At 36.6% G+C, this 21,435-nt stretch overlaps 1 protein-coding gene across 1 annotated transcript; it reads right to left on the bottom strand.

Annotated features, from left to right (window-relative positions):
* Positions 1-97: 97 nt before the first annotated feature.
* On the bottom strand, positions 98-20,992 carry LOC110462721 (E3 ubiquitin-protein ligase MIB2-like). Its single transcript, XM_021516827.1, has 17 exons — positions 20,437-20,992; positions 20,245-20,309; positions 16,983-17,214; positions 15,808-16,014; positions 15,283-15,407; positions 14,217-14,321; positions 13,157-13,316; positions 12,411-12,568; positions 7,417-7,565; positions 6,994-7,150; positions 5,529-5,683; positions 5,007-5,133; positions 4,603-4,705; positions 4,184-4,263; positions 2,543-2,721; positions 1,793-2,010; positions 98-531 (listed from the first exon to the last, which is right to left on the bottom strand). The coding sequence occupies exons 3-17, from the start codon at positions 17,182-17,184 to the stop codon at positions 485-487; spliced, it is 2,172 nt and encodes a 723-aa protein (XP_021372502.1). The 5' UTR covers positions 17,185-17,214; positions 20,245-20,309; positions 20,437-20,992; the 3' UTR covers positions 98-484.
* Between the last annotated feature and the right edge of the window lie 443 nt (positions 20,993-21,435).

Consider the following 21,435-nt stretch of genomic DNA (forward strand, 5'->3'; position numbering starts at 1 on the left):
TAAGGTTGTAAACGCTTGCAGTGGCGGATCCAGAGACCTATCTGGGGGGGTTTCCAAATTTCCTGGGGGGGGGGGGGGGGGGTTCCATGTCGGGAAAAATTGAGGAAAATGTTGAAAATACATGATTTTCAAAGAACATTCTCAGGGTGTGGGGGTTTCCTGAAGCCCAAAAAACCCCTCTGGATCCGCCAATGGCTTGTGCACAATATCGTTTACATCAGTGGAAACTGATTCTATAGAAAGGTCACATATAAAGAACTTTTGATTAGATACTTATATACAATGTATGCAAATTCTCATTTGAGAGGCACTCGAGAAATCTCTCAGCATTCTCTCAATGTCCCTACGAGATACTCTAGATATTTAAAATAGGCTAAATGTTCGGCACTGCACAGTGTGTCTCAAACGACGACTGTCATTACCATTTCCATTTATGTTAAGGTTTGTTATATCCAAGTCCAGGTATAACACTTGTCACAAGATTTCACTGCACGCTACATTCATCCGATGTACCAATGATTGTATTGCCATCTACAAATAAAAACAGGAACATGTACACAGATGAGCCGTCTATCAAGCCATCACGTCAGGTAAGGTTATTACATAACATTAGATACTCTTTAACTGACTTTTTCCTGAGAAATAATCAACATACATGTATGTGTGCATGTATTATGGTTAGAATATTTAACGAGGGTGAGACAATGTTGAAAATAATAATTTTAAAAGGCCGCTTGTGGTCCGAGTTAATTATTGTTTCCAACTTTATTTAATCCCCAGTAATATATTCCACCATAATAAACAAACATGTGCTGATTTTGTCTACTCTACCAAGTAAAATATCGTGAAAGTTGTTTCCGTGTTGATCTCAGTGTCCCTACGAGATACTCTAGATATTTAAAATAGGCTGTTGTTTTGCACGTGCTAACATTTGTCTCGCGGTGTCCTATTTTTCATATTTTCTTTATTTTATCACTTCAGACCATGTGGACCCTGGTTTGTGTATTTAACCTGGATAAATTTCAATCGCCATTTGGTCGACAGACAATAAACAAAACTAATGTCATATTTTAAACCAGACGTTTCTTTCGATGAAATCTACCAATCTATCGACATTGGTCGTCAACATATGACATTAACATTTGGCAGATTTTCAAACGCTGTTTCAAATCACCTTCGCTGTAAGTTCGGTGGAACATTCTGACTGTGTGTTTGACAGGTTTAAAGTAGATGTAGAGGTTATATATATATATATCGATTTTGTTCGTTCGCTGGCAAATGCATCGCTGGCGGTTACCCTCAGTCGACAGTCCCGCGATTCACTTGTTTACCGGTACATTTGTGGGGGAGATTTTGGGTAGAACATTTGTCTGTTGGAAAATAATATACGCACGCGCATGCTCTATCGTCAAATAATCCATGGCTGTAGACCAATGAAAAGTGTCTTTACATTGCAAACGTGAGAGAATGTAAATTATTATAAAATGAATGTGTAGCATTGTAATAAAGGTATGAAATACATAGCAATTCAATTACATAGTCAACGGATACAACAGTTATTAAAGTTAAAATATAGCTAAGCGTAATTATAATTTTACTCGGTGCCGTCCCTATGCACAATGAGGTGGGGTTTTACGTTACAGAGCGTGTATATACTTACAAAATAATATTAAATTTGACGGTACGATGATAAACAGTAATTTGAACATGTTTGATGAGGTTGGCGTTTCGATATATTTTTTTTTTGCACTGATTTTTCTCTGTATACACGCCGTTATGGGACTTGTATTACCTTGGTCTTTCCTTTTCTCAATGTCCCTGTAACACACTGGGCATTTGTCGAATTCGAACGTACACTGTAGACAGTGTGACTTGTGTTTACATGGTTCGTAGGTAATTTGGGCTTCCTGGCTCGTACACTCCATACAGTTCATCGACATCCGTGAAAAAACTGCGTTCTCTCCGCCTGCAGACGTTGGGCGACGTCTCGACTGTGCTGCCTTTTGTTTTCTGATATTTATAATGACTAACTGTCATAAATGCTACAGAGAATAATGGGTAATGCATCAAGAAGAAAAGAGTGTTAAAATCTTAAAGTTGCAACGTCGAATATTTCTAATTGGTTATATTTATTTATTTAAAATAAATAATTTGAAATAAAATAGTTTACACAAAACTCTACAATATCAATAATATTCCTATAGATGCAATCTTTATTTAATCACATACGTTATAAACTACTACAAATATATGAGGTTGCTCTTGTTACAACTATAAACTCATCCTGTCTTAGAAACCGTTACTCCGGGATACACAAGTCGTTATTTATAGCAAAGCATTATGGATAAACGACATCCGGCTTAAACGCTATCAGAAATAATATTTCAAAAACAGTTAACTGTTTTTTGCTTAAGTATGACTCATAAAGCTGCAGAAAGACAAGGTCAGCTTAGCCTACGACACACACTAATCATGTAATAACTTAACATAACTATTATTTTCTTTTGGTTTTAGTTCTGCCGCTTTATTCAACTGTACTCACGTCTGCTCTGCACATTTGACGACGGCCCTACGCACGTCTATTTCCTGACATACGTCAATAGGAGTTTGCTGCAACTTGTTATGAACATCAACTTTGGCGCCAAACTGTATCAAAAGACACCCAACCTTGACTTTTTCCACACTACTGACCTTTGAACTGGCCATCAGGAGGTGAAGCAACTACAAAAGAAACATTTTCTTAACACATTATATGTTCAATACAGGGACATGTACACCAAACCGAAACGAAGTAGTGTTTGTTTGTTTGTTTGTTTGTTCGGTGTTGAACGTTCTAGCAACAGTCAGTCATACGATGACGGTTGCTTACGAGGACACAACCTTAAAGAGAAACTAACGTAAAATAGGAAAGAAGAAGACAATAAAGATAGGAAACAAAAAGATCCCAAACGTTGCCTTCGTAGAAGGCACGGAAGAAAACCGAAGATTCTGCAGGGGGTCCAACATTAGTCACCTTACACGTTTATTGGGATTCAGCAGGTCTTTTCCTGACTTCTTCAATGACACCTAAGTAGAAGACAATGGAAAAACGATTCGTCGGAAGGGCCACATTAATCGCCTCCTACGATCATGCAGTTGGGTACATCATGTCCATTCTTTCTCCGAATCTGCACAGGTTGCGAAGTTGTAGTACAATGCGTTGATATGTGCTTCTTTTTTAATAGGCTTAAACCATTGGTTAATATTTATTGTTAATTGGAAATAACATACCATCTGATTCTAATTTATTAATACATACGTTTTGTTGTATTCGTTTTTGGTTTTGTTTCATTTTGTTTAACGTCATTTGAACATTTAAGGTCATTCAACGACATGCCTCCATGTGTGTAATCTATGCGTGTATGTTTGTGCGTATTCTGGAGGCGATTTGTTGATGAAATTGGCTCCGTGCGATAGCCGGGATCTTATACCAACTATATAGTGCTTTCTCACTGAAATATCATGCCAAACACTCGGTTGCATTATACTGGCCACAGATTACTGGACATGATGAACAATTCCATTTTAAGGACTTTAGTATGTCCCTGGGGACAGAACTCATTGCCTTTCTCACTTGGGCGAACGTTCTACATTATTAAGTTCAAAAGTGAGATATTGCTTAGCATGGCGCTACGATAAATGATAGATGTTAGGAAGAAGAGATAAAATAGTTGTATCCTAAATGTTGCAATAGGTGCAGCAGATTAATTTTGGTCATTCTTTTGTCCAAACCAAATGTAGAGGGAAAATAATCAAATCCCGAATTCCACAGACGCTTCACACATAAGCTTCCCCTTACAACATGCAGTGGGTAACAGCGGGTGTATTTTTCACTTAATCTCCGGTCTATATGAGTGTGGTTTGTTATAAATGAAAACAAGCATGATCACTGGCTGTCATTAGTATATATTTAGTTTATTGTAAATTAAAAATTTCACAGTAGCTCTAATTTGTTCGTTTTTACGGTCTATTGTTAGGGGAAAAAAAGAAAAACACTGCTACTTTGTTTATGTTAACGATCTATTGTAAGTTAATAGGTAACAAAACATGGCCACTGTCTCTGATGTTTTTTTTAATTTTTACTATATAATGAAAATAAATATGAACACTGGCTCAACTATGTTTTGAATGTGTGTATACTTACCGTTTGTTGTGAAGTGCTTTTTCCAAGTACAATGTGGAGTGGTGTGTTTCCCTTCTTTTCTTTTAATGTCGCACCGGCTCCTTTAACAGACACGACATATAAGAAAGTCACGTCGCTTGCTCAAAGGTCGTTTTGAAAATGTCATTATTTCCATTACGAAATACGCAAATATGTGATTTAAATTAAGATAGATCAAGCAATTATTAGTTAACAAACATCGTAATGTGTATCATGAAGGTATAAAACATCAGACATGCCAAGTTTGAGAAAATTTGGACATGCGAAATATCATTTCAAATACATGTACATATATATAATAATGGTTTTGTAAAACCGTCATCACTTAACTACATGTAGAAGAACTGCAATGTTTTGTCGATTGATCGAATTCATAGTCACATATTTTATAGCAATATTACCATTATCCAGCAGAAGTTTGATCATGTGGTAGTAACAGCGTTCTGCCGCCAGGTGGAGCGGCGTCATCTCTTCATTGGTTCGAATATCTATGGTTGCGTTACCCTATAACGTAGATACAGGAGACTTTATAAATGGAATCGTGTTTACATAACTTTGATGTTACGACATAGTCGTAAAATTAAAGTGCATTTTGTAGAGTAACACTAAAATGTCGCTCGGGAAACATAAACTTACTCACATTTTTTTTTTTTGAAGTCGAAAACAATGTACGGTCAACCTTTTAAAGACTCAAGCACTATTGTTTACCTTTTTAAAACTTGATCAGTGCTATGTGTTACAATTTATAGGCTGAAATTCACTTCTATAAATTAGAACACTGCAAAATTGTTGATTTTTATTTTACCTTAATAATAAGGTTAGAGGCCACCTGTGTGTGGTTGTTAAATGCAGCCACGTGAAGTGCTGTGAAACCATCCTCCTTTTTGACATCGGTCAGATTCTTTGCTTTGCCAAGGATTTTGTCGACAGCACTGCATGAAAGTGGCATCAAAGTATTAAGTAAGTAACATATACATAGTTGTTTTGTTATATCATTAGTTAACGTCAGTAATGTATACACATTCTCCAAATATTGAAATTTCATTGATAGATGTCAATTGCTAACTGCCTTAGAATTTGTATGTGCCTTGGTTAAGTCCGCCCATATCTCCTTTTGATCACGTCAAACAGCTGTGACCCATTCGCGGAAAAATTGTTCTGAAGACACGATTGTATTATCGACGTCAACGAAACTTTACTGATATATGGTAAGGAGAAGATAACTCCAGTTTACGTAGACAATGGTTATTGAGTGAATGTCAGTATAAACTGACGATGGTATGACTGTACAGCTGCATGGATAACATGTTGCTCGTGCAATACTTACTATGGGTTGTTCCGAATGGAAGCCCAGTGTAGGACATTCATTCCTTTTTTGTTTTGTTTCCGGAAGTCTAGACTGGGATGAGACACCAGCAAGTCGATGACTTTTGCGTGACCTTCAGTAATGGCATCATGCAACGGCATGTTTCCAACGATATCCTATGGATAGTAAAATTGAAGTTCACATGGGCGGTTCTATGTTCTTTTGTAGTGCTGAAATTCTAAACTTAGAACACGCTGGAAATTATCTGTTTCCTATGTTCTGCGGACTGTAACTCTGACATAGCGATACATGTATATATATGTGATAGACAGCGTATTTCGGCAAGTCTGTATCGCCATGTTTCAGGTACTATAAGCAATATTGGGATACATTAAGTCGTAGTTTAGGCTATAACGAGCAACTTAAAGGATAGCACGTGCACATTAACGCTTACGTTAGGTATAACCAACTTCCGTCATAGTTAAGGTCGCTACAACCAACATCATATTGTACAGCAATGGTTAAGGTAAAATATAAATATGTTAATCAGCTTCTGTACCAGCACTGTCATGATTTAGGTTAAAACACTAAACGCTTTATACCATCCATTATAGAGACTAATAAAGCCAACTTCAGTGTAAGTAAAGTCAAGTTTTACGTAAGTACAGACAACGGCAACGCCATCACAGCCATAACTAAGGTAAACTAACATCAGACCAACAAAGTCAGGATTTAGGTTACAATAACCAACGTCACTGCCTTGCTAACCATGATTTAGGTAAGTATGATTTAGTAATCAATTTTAAAACCCTTATATTAGAGGGATTCTATAGCAGCGGTGATGTTTAAATGTGATGACAGGGGATAACTTTGCTATACCTTACACAACGTCCACCGTATACCTCTATTAGGGAAATTCTTTGGGATATGTTGCTGATACTATGTAATCGGATAATGATGACGTTGATATTGTCAATCGGGCTCTCATCTGAAGGTTCATAAGTAGTATACGTAAGCTTGTCACCTTAGGGTTGATTAATAGTGTTTATAAGTCTGTTCTTTAGGGTTGTTTAACCATGCCAATCGGTCTCTCACATGAGGGTTGATTATAAATCCCATTAGTCTCTCACCTGTTAGTTAATGAATATTGGCAATCGGTCTCTCACCTGAGGGTTGATTATAAATCCCATTAGTCTCTCACCTGTTAGTTGATGAATATTGGCAATCGGTCTCTCACCTGAGGGTTGATTATAAATGCCATTAGTCTCTCACCTGTAAGTTGATGAATATTGGCAATTGGTCTCTCACCTGAGGTTTGATTAACCATGCCAATCGGTCTCTCACATGAGGGTTGATTATAAATCCCATTAGTCTCTCACCTGTTAGTTGATGAATATTGGCAATCGGTCTCTCACCTGAGGGTTGATTATAAATGCCATTAGTCTCTCACCTGTAAGTTGATGAATATTGGCAATTGGTCTCTTACCTGGGGATTGACGTCACATTTCCTGCCAATGAGAAGTCTGACTAACACATCTTCTCCAGCATTAGATGCTATGTGAAGGGCCGTTCTACCCTTTTGGTTGGCAAAGTCGACATTCGCTCCCGCGTCAAGTAGTACGGTTGTGGTACTGACCTTCTTCCTGTTTGGTAGGAGAAACGATTTATTTCTAAGGGGAAAAATATATGTCTAAATGAAGTATTTTTGAAGTCTTGATCTTAAGTTTTGATGAATGCAGACAAATGCATCAATTATTCATTAAAATGCATACCATGAAAAGTATATAAAGTTAAATATTTTAATTAGCTTACACGTCGTAAATGTACCAATATGTCAGTCAGGTAATTTACTAAAGTTACATTAACTATAAGGCAATTAACATTCTAAAACTAACACATGACAACTGACCCCACAACAGCCGCTAACAGAGGTGTGTTGCCGCCAGCGTCTGTCAGTTCGGTTTCAGCATCGCTCTGTAGAAGCGTCTTAACGACCGCGTCATGTCCCTGGTGACTGGCCAAGACCATAGCCGTCGTACCGTCGATCACTTTTTGCGCCTTGAAAATTGACATAAGATTATTTAGTAGTGTATTAAACATTTCACGCATTTGGTAGTGCGAACCCGGTAGTACTAATTCATATTATTAACAGTACTTATTTATTTGATTTATTGTGTACTTCCAAAAGCATGCCGATTATCATATCACTATAATATCAACGCGTTGTATTTTAACAGATGAGTGTATGCTTGTTATGATACAGCAGTATGTCATGATAACCTTTCTAAGAACCTCACCACAAGTACATATCAAGCAAATATGATTTTATCTTCTTGTTTTTTTTGCGTTTGAGTATTAACAATACTCTCTAAAAACGCCAAAATATGTAACAGTTTCGAATTTAGACAGTTTCTAACCACGATAATGAAGCTAAGCTTAAAGGGCCGGTTTCCAAAATGCCGTTGTGGTCACAAATCTATAAAGTATAAAGATTTAGGTCACTTGGTTTGTTTTTTATGGCTCCTCAAAGTTGTACCTTTCAGAAGCTGTCTAAGTGTTGATAAAATGTGCATGTTATGTAAAATATTAATGAAAATCTAATCAAATGATGGTCACCGTAAAGAATACATTCATGGCATGATTGTGACAAAAAATCATGTTTCCATCGCGCCATTTGGCTGTTTTATGGAAGAAACAATCTCAAAAATGCCATTTTCGATGATAACATTTTAGACACAAAAACTGTGTTTTTTAGAGAATACACCCTTTTATGGGCGTTGGATGCAAACCAATTTTTATCCTATTAAACAGTACGTAATATGCTATTGATGAGAGGAAAAATCATCAAAATGTAAGTGGTGGAACATTTTCAAATGTTGGGTTGAATTAGCCTATGGTTGAATTGCCGATTTTCGACTTTCTTTAGATAATTAACAAAAAAACGAGAGTATTTGCTCGGTATGTTGAGAATATGTACACAGATATGAAAAAAAGTGAGAGAAACACTTTTTCATAAAAAAAATCCAAGATGGCTACTTCACAAGTCCCCGTGGTTGAAGACATTGGCTGACAAATAGACAGAACAACAAACAAAACGTGTTCCTTATGATTTTGGTTGGTTTTCGCATTTACGGGAGTGTTCATAGCTACGGGCGATTGTATAATACCTATATTTATAAGTTTGGTTAGTCACATGGTAACGGGGATCTTTCATATCGAGCCCCAAACATACTTTCGACATATGCACTCCGTTGCCGCATGGAAAACTATTTCAAGTTTTGTCGGAATTTCTTTACCTGTGGTTGTAATGGTCGAGGGTTTTCCAGCGTCCTGTAATACCCAAGGTAGTACAAGATACTGGAGATGTGCGCACACATTCCCATCGTTCTCTCTCCAACTGGGCACTGGCAGTAGTAGTCCTTTATTGGGGCCTCAACATCGGGTGAAACGGTGAACCGTATCCAAACGTTATATTTCGTTTGGCTTTTGTGTCGAGAATGTATTTGACATCGGAGAAGGTCTGGGGAGTGCTGGTAAAGCCACACCTCATAGTCTCCGTCATCACTTAAATGTTCGGCGATGTAACCAGGAGCCAGAGATATCTGATACGTTCCACACGTAATGGTTCTCAAGTAATCAAGATCGAGACGGGGAAACAGTACGGAAGATGCATCCATCTTGACAAACTCGGACCTTGCCCGTCTAGATAGATCCGGATCTGTCTTGACTCTCTGAGCTAAACCATTCGGTGTTGTCAAACGGTCCTTCATACGTTCAGCCATTAGCCTATCTTTGGCATCTCTCTCTGGAGATCTCTGGTAGATCGGTCCTCTAATACCATTCAGACAGGCTGTGACGGTTCGAAGCAAAGCCTCGATGACATTGATAAAGCTGTTAGACACCAATTGCGTTCGGAAGAACGTCCAGTGTTTCAGACGACCATGATAGGATTCCACAATCCACCTCGATTTGGTGATAGTTCTGTCAAGATTTGCTTGGACGTCAGAATGTTGACTTTGACCGGGTTTCAGGTATGACGGCATGCTAGCATTGAGGCCAGAGGCTTCGAGAACTGGTAGGACATCTCTAAAACCTCGGTCAACGACAACGTTGTCGTCTGGTTGTAGCCAAGTAACTAGCTTGTCCATGACTTTTTTTGTAATTGTAGCATCATTTTCGCTGCCAGTGAATGGTCCTACTGTGTCCAGAATGTAGCCATCTGGTAAGGCGATGCTCATGAATTTGAGATAGTTTCTCTTCTTCTGGCCACAGTAGGACATTCTCTGGAGCTTGTGGTCGGAGCTTTTCTGGATATAAATATAGGTGCCATCTAATATGGCAGTGGCTTTATCTCCAAAAAATGCTTCTGAAAAGACAGTATTGTGCCCGAGCAACTGTTCTCTTGTCAAGTGATCCGGACCTAGAAATTGTGGGACTATCGATGTGTCTAATGCCTGTACTATGGAGTGGAAAGTTTTGGACACACTTGACTTGGAAATTCCAAAAAGAGAAGAACACTGACTCCAGGAAATGTCGGTTTTCAGTTTTACCCAGAACAGTAATAGAGCATCGTGTGTAGTCTTGGTATATATACCAGATGAAAGATATGGGGAACAGTGCGAGTGGATTTCGAGGAACTGATCTTTGGACCAACCTGTCCAGGCCATGCATGCCGAGTCATCAAGAGAAGAAAAGCTTATTGTAAACGCAGACTGGTTCTGTGAAAGGACGTGCGACACCTCTAGGAGGTCATTAATGATTTCGGACGATTTTGATGGTAACTGAGATTCCAAGGAACCTCTACCATCAAGGACAACCTCTGTAGACGGATCTAAGTCGTTACCAATAAGGTGAATGGAGCAGACGCGGGATGAGGTGGGACACCACAGTTTGTGTGAATAGATCAGGTGATGTCTTGCACGTTTTGGTAAGACTGATGATTTTGTTCCATTTCTTGCAAAGGTAACAAGACAGAGACAGCATTTTTTGTGTGAAGATGATCCATTCAAAAGATCATGAAGGGTCAGCAACGGCAGGATATGGGACGGGGAGTCGTCTTCTTCCTCTATTTCCTGGTTCTGCTCGGGTTCAGGTTCAGGCTGATTTTTGTTCCGAAGATACTTCATGTAGCACTTCTGGCAAATAAGTGCTTGTTCCTTTGCTGACATCAATCCTTGTTGCACCAGCGTATCTAGGAGCCATTTATATTGTGGACTATTTACATTGCGTGCACTTCTGTTCTTATTGCCACTACGTTTCTTGAAGTATACTTGACACCCTTCTCCAACACATTTACCCTCCATCTTGAAACAATAACGATTGGTTTATGAAGCGTCGATAAAGTAACAAAATAGCAAGCCACCGATGATTGCTGTAAACAGCTAATACTTAGTAGTTTGGTACAATTATGCGAAAATGTGTGATAAATAACGAACAACTAATTACACAAAATAACAAGACAATATAATAAATCACATTCAATACCTCCAAGAAGCGCAGAATTGATTGATTACTTAGAACAAAATAAAGTATTTCATATGGATAATCTATCTATTCGATGTGGCGTGGTCGGCAGGCACAAAGAAAGTGAGACAAGTCAGGGTCCCAACCCTGACAGAGCCACAACGCTTTGGAGATGGGACAATAAAACAAGGAAAGTGAGACAAGAATAGCTAGCGTCGAGTCAATGATTCCGTAAACGTATAGACAAAGACAAGAAGATACGGATAAATGTACAAGGCCACACGATCAGAAAATTCAGAAGAGGACAACTTGAGATAGAACAGTATTCATGTATCAGGGTGTCCTCAGTGTAAATCTTTATATCGATACTGTTTATTTAGTCGTTACACATCATAAAACTGTCATGAAAATATCCGCTCTGATATTCAATATAAAAGTTTGTATATAATAAGCTATATAATAGGGTTTCAGACAAGGTTGTTACTCATTTCCCCTTTTCTTTCAATTTACAACCACATTCAGGCGGCGATATGAGAACGTTCCACCACATGGAATTAGCTGATTTTTGGTACACATATGAAACAAGTAAAGCTCTATCCGATTTTCTGATGGAAATTTGCATCCAAAACTATATAACGGGAGAAAATTGCAATTTTATGGCATTTTTCTTCATAATTGTGTCTCTGCAAGTGCATTTTCATCCGAGAATTTTTTTTTTTATGTTTTATGAATAAACACGATGTTTTGGAAATATTTATCAAAAGAAATTTATACTATGTTGCGAATTACAATTTCGAGATAACCTTCTTTTATTTACGAACTTATGTCTTTGATGCTGAAATTGACAACTTTATAAAAATACATTTTCACTGAAATTATGAAATCTGGGTGTCGGAAAGGTGTAAAATTATTCTTCGGAAAAGAAAAAAACAGTAGTTGAGCTAGATAAGAAATTATACGGGGGCAGGCTCCTATGGAGAATTAACATTACTGGAAACAGGCCCTTTAGTAAAGCAACCATTTTCTTTTATTTATGCTGCTCACTCGATTAACGAAAGGGTAGTTCTTGTATGTTTGTTTGAAAAAAAACGCAGCAGTCAGCAAGATTATAAGGTTAGTATACATTTAAAACAAGACATATCAATCACATTTTAAATATGAAAACAAACAGAGATAATACATATTCAAATACAATTATCAAATTTCTTTACGGTTTCTAGAGTTTTAGATCATAAATAAAAGTGTAATTCATTAAGCCCATCAAAATATATATCCGTTATTGATCTAGGACTCAAAAGGGAAAACCAATGAGAATAATTCATTTACCGTAACTAAAAACATTCAACTATAGATTAAAAAAAAAAGTTATTTGTATCTTATTCAAGCATGAAAGTTGTCTGCTTCATAGGACGTATGATGATTTGTCACAATTTGCCTTACCAGTTGTGGATTCGATTTTAAAATTTTGCCGATCATATCGTTGTCTCCTCTTGCAGCTGCCTGTAAAAAGTCTTTAGGGCCTACAACCCTTACACCTGCTCCTTCAAGCAGCATTTGTGCCAACAGCAAACCAAGAGCATCGCCCAATCCGGCAGCAGCTGGATACATACAAATTAATGATATTTACTATATCTGTCATAGATAACATGGTCAACAGCTCTGTATAGAATCAAATGACAATACAATATGTGTGGGTGATGTAAACCACCCTTATTAGTAAACAGAATGAAAAGTATATACACAGTGAAGTATTGACATACATTTTCATAACAGTTATAATAGTATACAACACGGTATTTACAGAAACATTTTCTCCCAAAACACCAGTGCATTCCCATTTTTTACTGGTGAAAACATTAACCTAATATACCTACATAGGGAAAGACAGATCTCAAACGCTATTATTTTAAAAACGTCACCATTGCGATATCACATTACGCAGTGTAACCAGGGTAATACGTCATCAATTTTGTTACACATTTCATGTTCCCTCTGGATACGGTGTATGAATTTTCACACTCGGCAAAGCCTCATGCTAAACTTCAATAAGCTTAGCTTCTAGTTTTGATTGCTCTTTCTACTTCACAAAGTCATAGATTATATTATTCCATGACGCGTTGTAGCATCTTGACATTGCCTTTCAGATGTTGTCATTCAATTATGATTAAACGTTTAATTAAACTTACATTGAGTTGCATCAGAAGTGCCCAGTTCGACTTCGAAAACTTCCTCGTCAGGGGCCGGGGTGAGGCATGCAGGATTAAATACCCAAGTCTTCCTCCCAAACGCTACCACTACGTCGCGCTTAGGGGTAATACGTACTACCTTACCCGCCCTACCAAGCACCTGTTTAGAAAGTATAAAGACAATTCAGAATTTTGACAAGAGAAGTATTACATGGTCACGCTATGACGAATACTGACATATCACATGGTCCATACACCTAAGACAAAACGGCATCCGGTTTTGACAAGCTACATGTTTCTTGCGATCACAATTTTTAAGACTACATATTCATATATACATTATATTTTAACCAGTGTAATATCAGATTTATCAATTTGGTTAAAAACAAACTTGTATTGCTATACAGAATAGTAAGACATCACATATGAAAATATCACTATTATTATTGACCAATCAGAACGGTATTTTTTTCACTGCATTATATTATTGACCAATCAGAACGGTACTTTCTTTTCACTGCATTCGATGGTACAAGTTTGATCTATCAATAAAAATATTTACTTATCTAACACGATTGGTAACATCTTTGTTTGCAAATCTTACCAGATTATAGAGGAAACAAAAGAAAAATGTCATTGAGAAGTTGTTTTGTTTTTTTCAAACTGGGGCGAAGCCCTGTCGTCAAGCTTGATTCTTGAGAACTTGCTACTAATTACCACACGTTTTTGTTGCAGATGTATTTCTTCGATTTATTAATAAAAACAAAAGTATCAATGTTCCTGTTGAATACCATATCTACGTCAGATTATCGATAAATAATCGGTGTGCAGGCTGAAAGCTACTAGTTTTGATATCGTAATGTTTTTATTTACTTACCAACTTCATATTGTTGTTTATTTTTATGATCTATTTAAACAATTGCAAAACATCAATACATCACACTCCATTTTTTTAATTTTTTTTTATTTTTTTTTTATTTTTTTTTTATCTTTTTCAATAGTTAAATTAGAAGGTTTTTTTTACTGTTAAAGACAATATTTTGCTCTGGAAGCTACATACGAGATCCATTTCATCGATCCAGCCACCGTGATCCTCCTGAACGATCTTCACGAACTCCGAGTCTTCTGACACCGTCACGATATCACCCATACTGATATCATGAACCTGGAATAACGGTCACATACAATCCTTTACCTGGGCCCGTGTTCATGAAACTGTTCCGTACTCAAGCATTGATTATATGCTCTGACCCAATTTCTTGTAAGTTGCTCAAATCATTTGACATAGTTAAACAGTCACTGAAAAGAGTATTTAAGTGTCTCCTACATTTGTCCAGATCATTGAAACATGTGTTATGCATTGTTGATTTTTTACCCTTACAAGAAATGGGCTTGAACACAAAATCTGAGAATAGTTTCGTGAATATGGGGCCAGAAATGTTACAGGCAATCTGCGATTAGACATGCGATGTCTAGGCCAGAATTCATGTATTTGTTAATACATGTAAGATGATAATGGTAGATAAGCAATAACATTCTCAAGTAATAAGTACTTATATCGGTATTTTGTTGTATATCATATAGGCTACCATAATACAAGGATGATAAACGTTTGATCAGTTATAACACCCGATTGCACCCTTTCACAATTTATATTTATATAATTTCCTTTTAAGAACTCATATTTGATATCGCTTAGTCTAATTCATTTATTTATGTTTCTTCTAGTTGAAAATAAATTTAGTTATTTTTAAAAATCTAATCCTTGATATGAAAAATAATAATAAATTCATATTTTGATATTTTTAATTTTTGTTTCAATAAAACAGATAATTCAATAATGAATTCTTGACATTTGAAATATTATATATTCAAATATCAAGAATACATTTTCTTGATGTAAATAAGTTTAACTTTTGATATCAACAATTATATCCTCAATATAAAAATGTCACTATTTTTATAACAAGATTTCGATCTGTTATAACAACAAATATTCATATACGAAAATGCCAAAGAATCTAAATTTTGAAACTATTGTAAAAAATCATCTTTTTTATGACATTTGTGTACTTAGAAAGAAATGCTTGCAAGTACATGTGTTCAGATTTTCTAACAAGAAATACCTTGACCAATGATTCGGGATTAAGAATCCATTTGTCCATACCGATGACCACCACAGCGTCACCAGACCGCGTAAACTTCTGTATTTTGCCCACTTGACCAGGAAGCTGTCGAGAAAATAAAATATCTAACCCGAATCAGAAATTGCAATAACATTGCTGCGCTCGTTGCACAACAATGCCGCGAGAAACAACGAAACTGCAACAAATAGAAAAACCTTGTTATCAATCAATCGGTCAACAGAACACCCCCTCCCCTTCCGTATAAAAATGGGAGCTGGAGTTGCCAAATTATTGTGATTGGTTAACTTTGTAGTTCTGCTGTGACATTTTGTATGTTACTGCAGAGTAACGGAAAGTGACCAATCGTAAATGTCATCACGTCTTTCATAAAGTCTTTCGCTTTGAATTGTTTTGAATCTGTCGCAAAACTAAATACAATAAGTGAAAATTATAAAACTTGCCAATATTAAACTTGAATAATAGTTAAACAATGTATCGCTGTAATCTATAAATACAGTTACTTACCAAGAAGCGGAAGATGGTTTTTGTAGTAATCGTACCCAGGGGCTTCTCCGTCGGTTTTGCATTTCAGATCGACCTTTCCCTCAAATCCCATTCGATATTTAGCGGTTTTCTGTTTCTTCTCCCAGGTAACAGCTGCACTGTTACGGTCCCCGAGACCCTCCTCATACGACCGGAGTCCCGTCACGGTCCCTGTCTTACCTGTACCACCTGCTCAGCACAAACCACATTCATCAATATACGTAGTAATGCTTAAAAGTGTTACAAAAGAGGCCGAGTAAGTCAATCTATCAACCACTGGGATACATAACAATCACAAATTTTATAAACCACCCAAATGCCATTACAGCTATGGGTAGTATTTGGTCCTAACATTTTTATAACTAAAGAACAAGATTTTTGAAAAAAAAAAAACCCTTTTTTTTTGGCCCCCTAATAGTATTTCTGTCAAATATGAACAACTTCCGTTCAAAACAATGGAAGACATTGCCTATTATGTTTATTTCCTTTATAAACTACACTAAACTTCACCTCCTCCCCAGGAACAAACGGGGGGGGGGGGGGGGGGGGGGGGNAGGAGACATAAAAATCACAATTTTTATAAACCACCCAAAGGCCTTTACAACTGTGAGTAGTATTTGGTTTTAGCATTTCTGGAAATGGAGAAGAAGATTTTTTTTATTATTTTCTTAGTTTTCCCCTTTTTGGCCCCTTACTAAACCCCCTAGGGGACCACACCCTTATTTCATAACTCCATTGAGCCCCTGGTCTCAAGGATGCTTCAAATCAAATTTAGTTAAAATCCGATCAGTCGTTCAGGAGATAAAGGCTTTTAAAAGGAAAAGTTGACGCCGGACGCCGGACGACGGACGACGGACGCCGCGGTACGGCATAATTATAAGCTCACTTGCCCTTCGGGCAGGTGAGCTAAAAACCATACACTTATTAACACAGAAACGTTTGCATGTGTAGTATCTTTTCAGCCAGACGGCGGCTAGCGGCGATGATGATGATGATGATGAAGATGATGATGATGATGATGATGATGATGATGATGATGATGATGATGATGATGATGATGATGATGATGATGATGATGATGACGACGATGATGATGATGGATGATGATGATGACGACGACAATAACTGAAAGGTATTAGAATCAATGTTGAATTAACCTGTAGGTGCGTTGTCCAGTATTCTGAGGTCACACTTGCCGTCCTTTCCAGCGCGACATCTCGTCCTTGACCCCATGTCCCACACTACCGTCACAGATACGTCGCCATGGTCCTCAACCACGGTTCCAAGATGGCCGTCGCCACCATCCTCGTTCCCAAGGTTCCAGTCGGGTCCTCTCACTACTCTCAGTCCCAGAACCATTGTGGTGTTTATCTATTAGAGAGGTGTAACCTATAATGTATAATAACCATTATTACCTCACTACCAAATTCTACGATTTTTACCTACTGTACGATATCACTGATCAGTGCCTTGTTTACTGTTTTGTGTTGTTTTTCCTAAAAATATTGTTAGTTTTTCATATATCATGACCACATTTAACTCCCACTAAGGGGCCAACGGGTAGACATATAACCCGTCTCTCTGACTGTCTGTAGTAAAGGTGCTATTTGGACAAAATGTATTGTTATTTCCGAAAGCTAGCTGTACTGATTTGGCACATTGTGGCTTAGTGAGCTGTTTTCGGCGATTAACAGTCGATACATTGGTCATTTGTAGTTTGCTTGACAAAGGAACAAGAATGATTAACAGGTAAATAAGTGTTCATTCACTGTTTTTGTTCAAAACAAACTTAACATAAAAAATAGTCTAAAATAATGTCTCACATGAAATGGTTTACCTCAATTCTGAAGTTGGACTTAAATATAATAGAGCAAAGCAATCTGTTTAATGCGCCTTACTTCGGTTTTTTTACATAGGGAGATATTAGCCAGGTGGCATTTCATTTCATCAGATTTTATATATGTCAATTGGATTGGACATCAGGCTAGGCCTATTTAAGTCCTTTCCAAACTTATTTACAAACATTACATATATTCTGTCATAACAATCCAATTAAGCAGTGCAGGGGAGATAACTCCAATTTAGCTTGTGAAATGAACATTTTACAACTTTTGTTTAATCATTTTCTGTTTATGTTTTAGATATTAACAATTAAATAAATCATGTATATTTATTGACAACCCATCCTACATAAAATCCAAGGGATACAGGCCAGGTGGCATAGGACTAGAAGTTAGCGCCTGATAAGGCAGCTCCTGCGAATTCCTCCAATTGTATTGATTACTGTAGTGTATATGCTAATTGTATTGATTGTAAAAAAAAAAGTGTATATCTATGTACAGTAAAACGCTTTAGAGTGGCTTAGGTTAGCTAGATAGGGCGCTATATCAAATGCTGTATGTTATTATATAAGCATTGCTCGATGCTCACTCTCTGTCATCCTTTCATTTAGATATAATCATCACTGAATCTTTATATTTACATAGATCTTTTATTCACGTGTATTTTTATTTCACATCTATGTAACATTAATCGATTTTTATCGCATTATGTTACCGTTAACCTGTTTTTCTATCGGGGACAGCCTCTTACCACTTGGGCCGTCGCCAGTATTTGTACTTTATTTTAGAGCTAATTGACAATATAAGTCATTTTGGCCCGCCGCCAGGAAGACCCGCAATAAAGGAACGAACTAGTCCTGATCGACCTACGTCATCTGTTCAAAGAAGAAATTTGAAACGATTTGATATTTGTTTGCTTGTCAAACATGTTTATTCTCAGACATATTTATTTTACACTGTACTAGAACTGCATATCATTATTTATGAAACTTAAATCTATTATAAGCAAGAGTGCAGTGTCAACCATTTAAACAGGTCTCTCTGTAATTATCTCCTGTATTTCTCCTGCTCGGGTATTTATTTACTGTGCGACTTGGTTGATCACTTCCGAGTCATTTGACACATAAATCAGCACTGCTTGGTCGCTATTAAAACTGATACTATACATGTACAGTTATTTAACGACACACCAATTCAAAAAGAACGCAAACATCTGTGTCGCCTTTGTACTTACTTACAAAACTGTTTAAAAAATCAATGTTTATATTTCGACCACGCCAGATAGCTTCTAAAACCGTTATGCAGGAACCCATTTAATCAATGCTGACCTTTTAACCTTGTAGCATATCGAAAATATCTGTTTGCATTAGAAACACATGTAAAAAATACTTCATTAGTATATCAAAGCGTTTCTATGGTTGACCTCTGATATTGGTGTGATGTCACTTGCATTTTCCAGGAAGATGACCGCAAGCACACGTGCATATCAATTATTTGAATTATCAAATTCACATGAGAAACTGGAACAGCAGTCAATATATTCTGAACCGCTACAAGATATTGGAAATAAAACACGTTCCTCCGTATTTGTATTCGTTTCCTCAACCACATGTGATGCTTTTCTATCCCGTGAAAAAGCGAGGCCATTAACTACTTCAAACACAGTGTCCTCAATCATGGCTTATATGTGTAATTTAAACATATTTTATTGCAAATAAACATATTCGGAAACGAATCGGACACAGTTTTTACCAACTTATTAAAGTCCTCTTCGGCAACAAACATGGGAATACAATATACATCACGCAATGTTAGAGCTACTTCAATAAGCCTTTTAGGAATACAAATATATATGATGAAAAAGGATCAAAGTTAAGAGAGAGAACTAAGAAGATAAGGAGACATTTTTCGAAAAAAATATCGGACACAGCTAACACAAGTTTTATTGCATAATATAATTTGTTTTCATCTAGATTGTGAGCCACGAAGACGGAGCTTGTGATATGCTGTTCACTATTCACACACCTTCAGCCTGTCTACGGCTTATATATGTTGGTTTTACCAACATTCCCTAACCGGAATGTAGGTCTTTCTGACCGAACTTAAGTTTTCTATGTGCCTTTCGAAGGTATCCTTGAACATGCAATGGTTATTACTCACTAGAATATAGTTCACCTTTTCTTCAACGGACAATGGTTATTTTCCTGCAGAATAGTTGTTTTGTTATCTCTTAACAATATGTTTTTCACTGGAAAATAGCTCTTTATTACCTGATAATGGTTCTTTTGTTTGAATGAAAACCATACCTAAATATACAAAACTACCTTAAAAGTCTAGAAAAACAAAAACAAATACCTTCAGGCAATAACATGATTTCAAATCTGATCGATTTCAGAGGGTACAAGATTGGACATGATAAAGCTTACGTTTATATGCCTATTGCCTTGTACGATTATTTCCACATTTGTCAAAGTCTCAGACAAAGACAAACTGACTATTTATTAGAATTATTTATCAAAAATTAAAATCAATAAATTCTTAAGAACTTTTGGTTTACAAATGTATTGGTATGTCTTACCTGTAAGATGGCGACAATCCAGTGTTCTGATTTAACTTCCTTGTCGGTTTCCAGGTATTATCGATCTACAATAAATAACTGTAGTCTATTTATAGTTGTTTATAGATTTTCAAGGTAATAGATAGATCAACAGATCATTTTTCGTAAATTCGTTTTAAAAGATATTTAAATTGACAAGTAGATATATGTTACCTTGATCTATTCTGTACTTCTGGAGGTTAACTCAATTATTGTAGATACAGGGCAAATACATTACAGTCATCAGCACACTTTCACAACGGAAACTCTAACATAAATAGAAAAGAACATTTTGGAATTATATCTTCATTTCAGATCGTTTTATCAACAAACATTTAATTGTCATACTACTTGTGTGTATAATTATATCGCTGCCACCTTGTGTTACAGGCTTGACCGTGGTATTTGACATAATTGACCATAGCACACTTTCAAATATATGTAAAAATGTGACGGGTGGATGTATATGCATTATGCTGTTTGCAGTCTTATTTGAGTGAGAGACGACAGTGTTTTGCTACCTCAGATGACAAAATCCTACATTTGTTAGTTTCTCAAAGGCCGGTATGGGGACCATGATACAAAACCGATCAATGAATTGTATCGACGTCATTCATTCATTATTCGTATTGATAACAAACCTGCACATGCTTATTAAATAATTCATCCCTTTAAACACATTTGAACTCTTACAATTCAAAGGTTGGAATAGTTCATTATTTCAGGGGTGAATGAGTTAAACAATTTCCAGTATATAGTTATACCAGGCACTTAATGGAACAACTCCTCTTTATTTACAGGTGGTTGTCATACTCTATCAGCCCTCACAGTCATAGTCATTGCACAATCTAAACATAAAGAGATGTAGACAGGTTAATATTTCCAGACATGTCAGATTTGTACATGTTGCAATTTAGCCGAAATTGAAGATGAATTCCATTTTGTACTTTAATGTCCATTTTGTTCAGATTTACCTCAAAAATATATTAAGAAATGTTATTATCGAAAACCTAGTGTATTAAAGCAAGTTTAGCTACCAAGTGTTAACAATTTTAAGGAAGTTGATAAAAGGGAATGTTGTAAGTTATGGATTACTCTCCGTTTGTTTTATATAATGTACATTTTCAAGTTATAGGTCGTAGGACCTACGGAATAAGGACATCATACATTGAA

The sequence above is a fragment of the Mizuhopecten yessoensis genome, unplaced genomic scaffold (genome assembly GCF_002113885.1).
Source record: "Mizuhopecten yessoensis strain PY_sf001 unplaced genomic scaffold, ASM211388v2 scaffold10829, whole genome shotgun sequence".
NCBI classification, from domain to species: Eukaryota; Metazoa; Mollusca; class Bivalvia; order Pectinida; family Pectinidae; genus Mizuhopecten; species Mizuhopecten yessoensis.

Coding starts and splice junctions, on each gene's coding strand:
- LOC110462721 (XM_021516827.1), bottom strand. CDS start 17,184: ATGGTTCTGGGACTGAGAGTAGTGAGAGGACCCGACTGGAACCTTGGG. Junction 4,706..5,006: donor CCTCTAACCTTATTATTAAG/GTAAAATAAAAA, acceptor TCTACGTTATAG/GGTAACGCAACCATAGATAT. Junction 4,264..4,602: donor CAAACTTCTGCTGGATAATG/GTAATATTGCTA, acceptor TGTCTGTTAAAG/GAGCCGGTGCGACATTAAAA.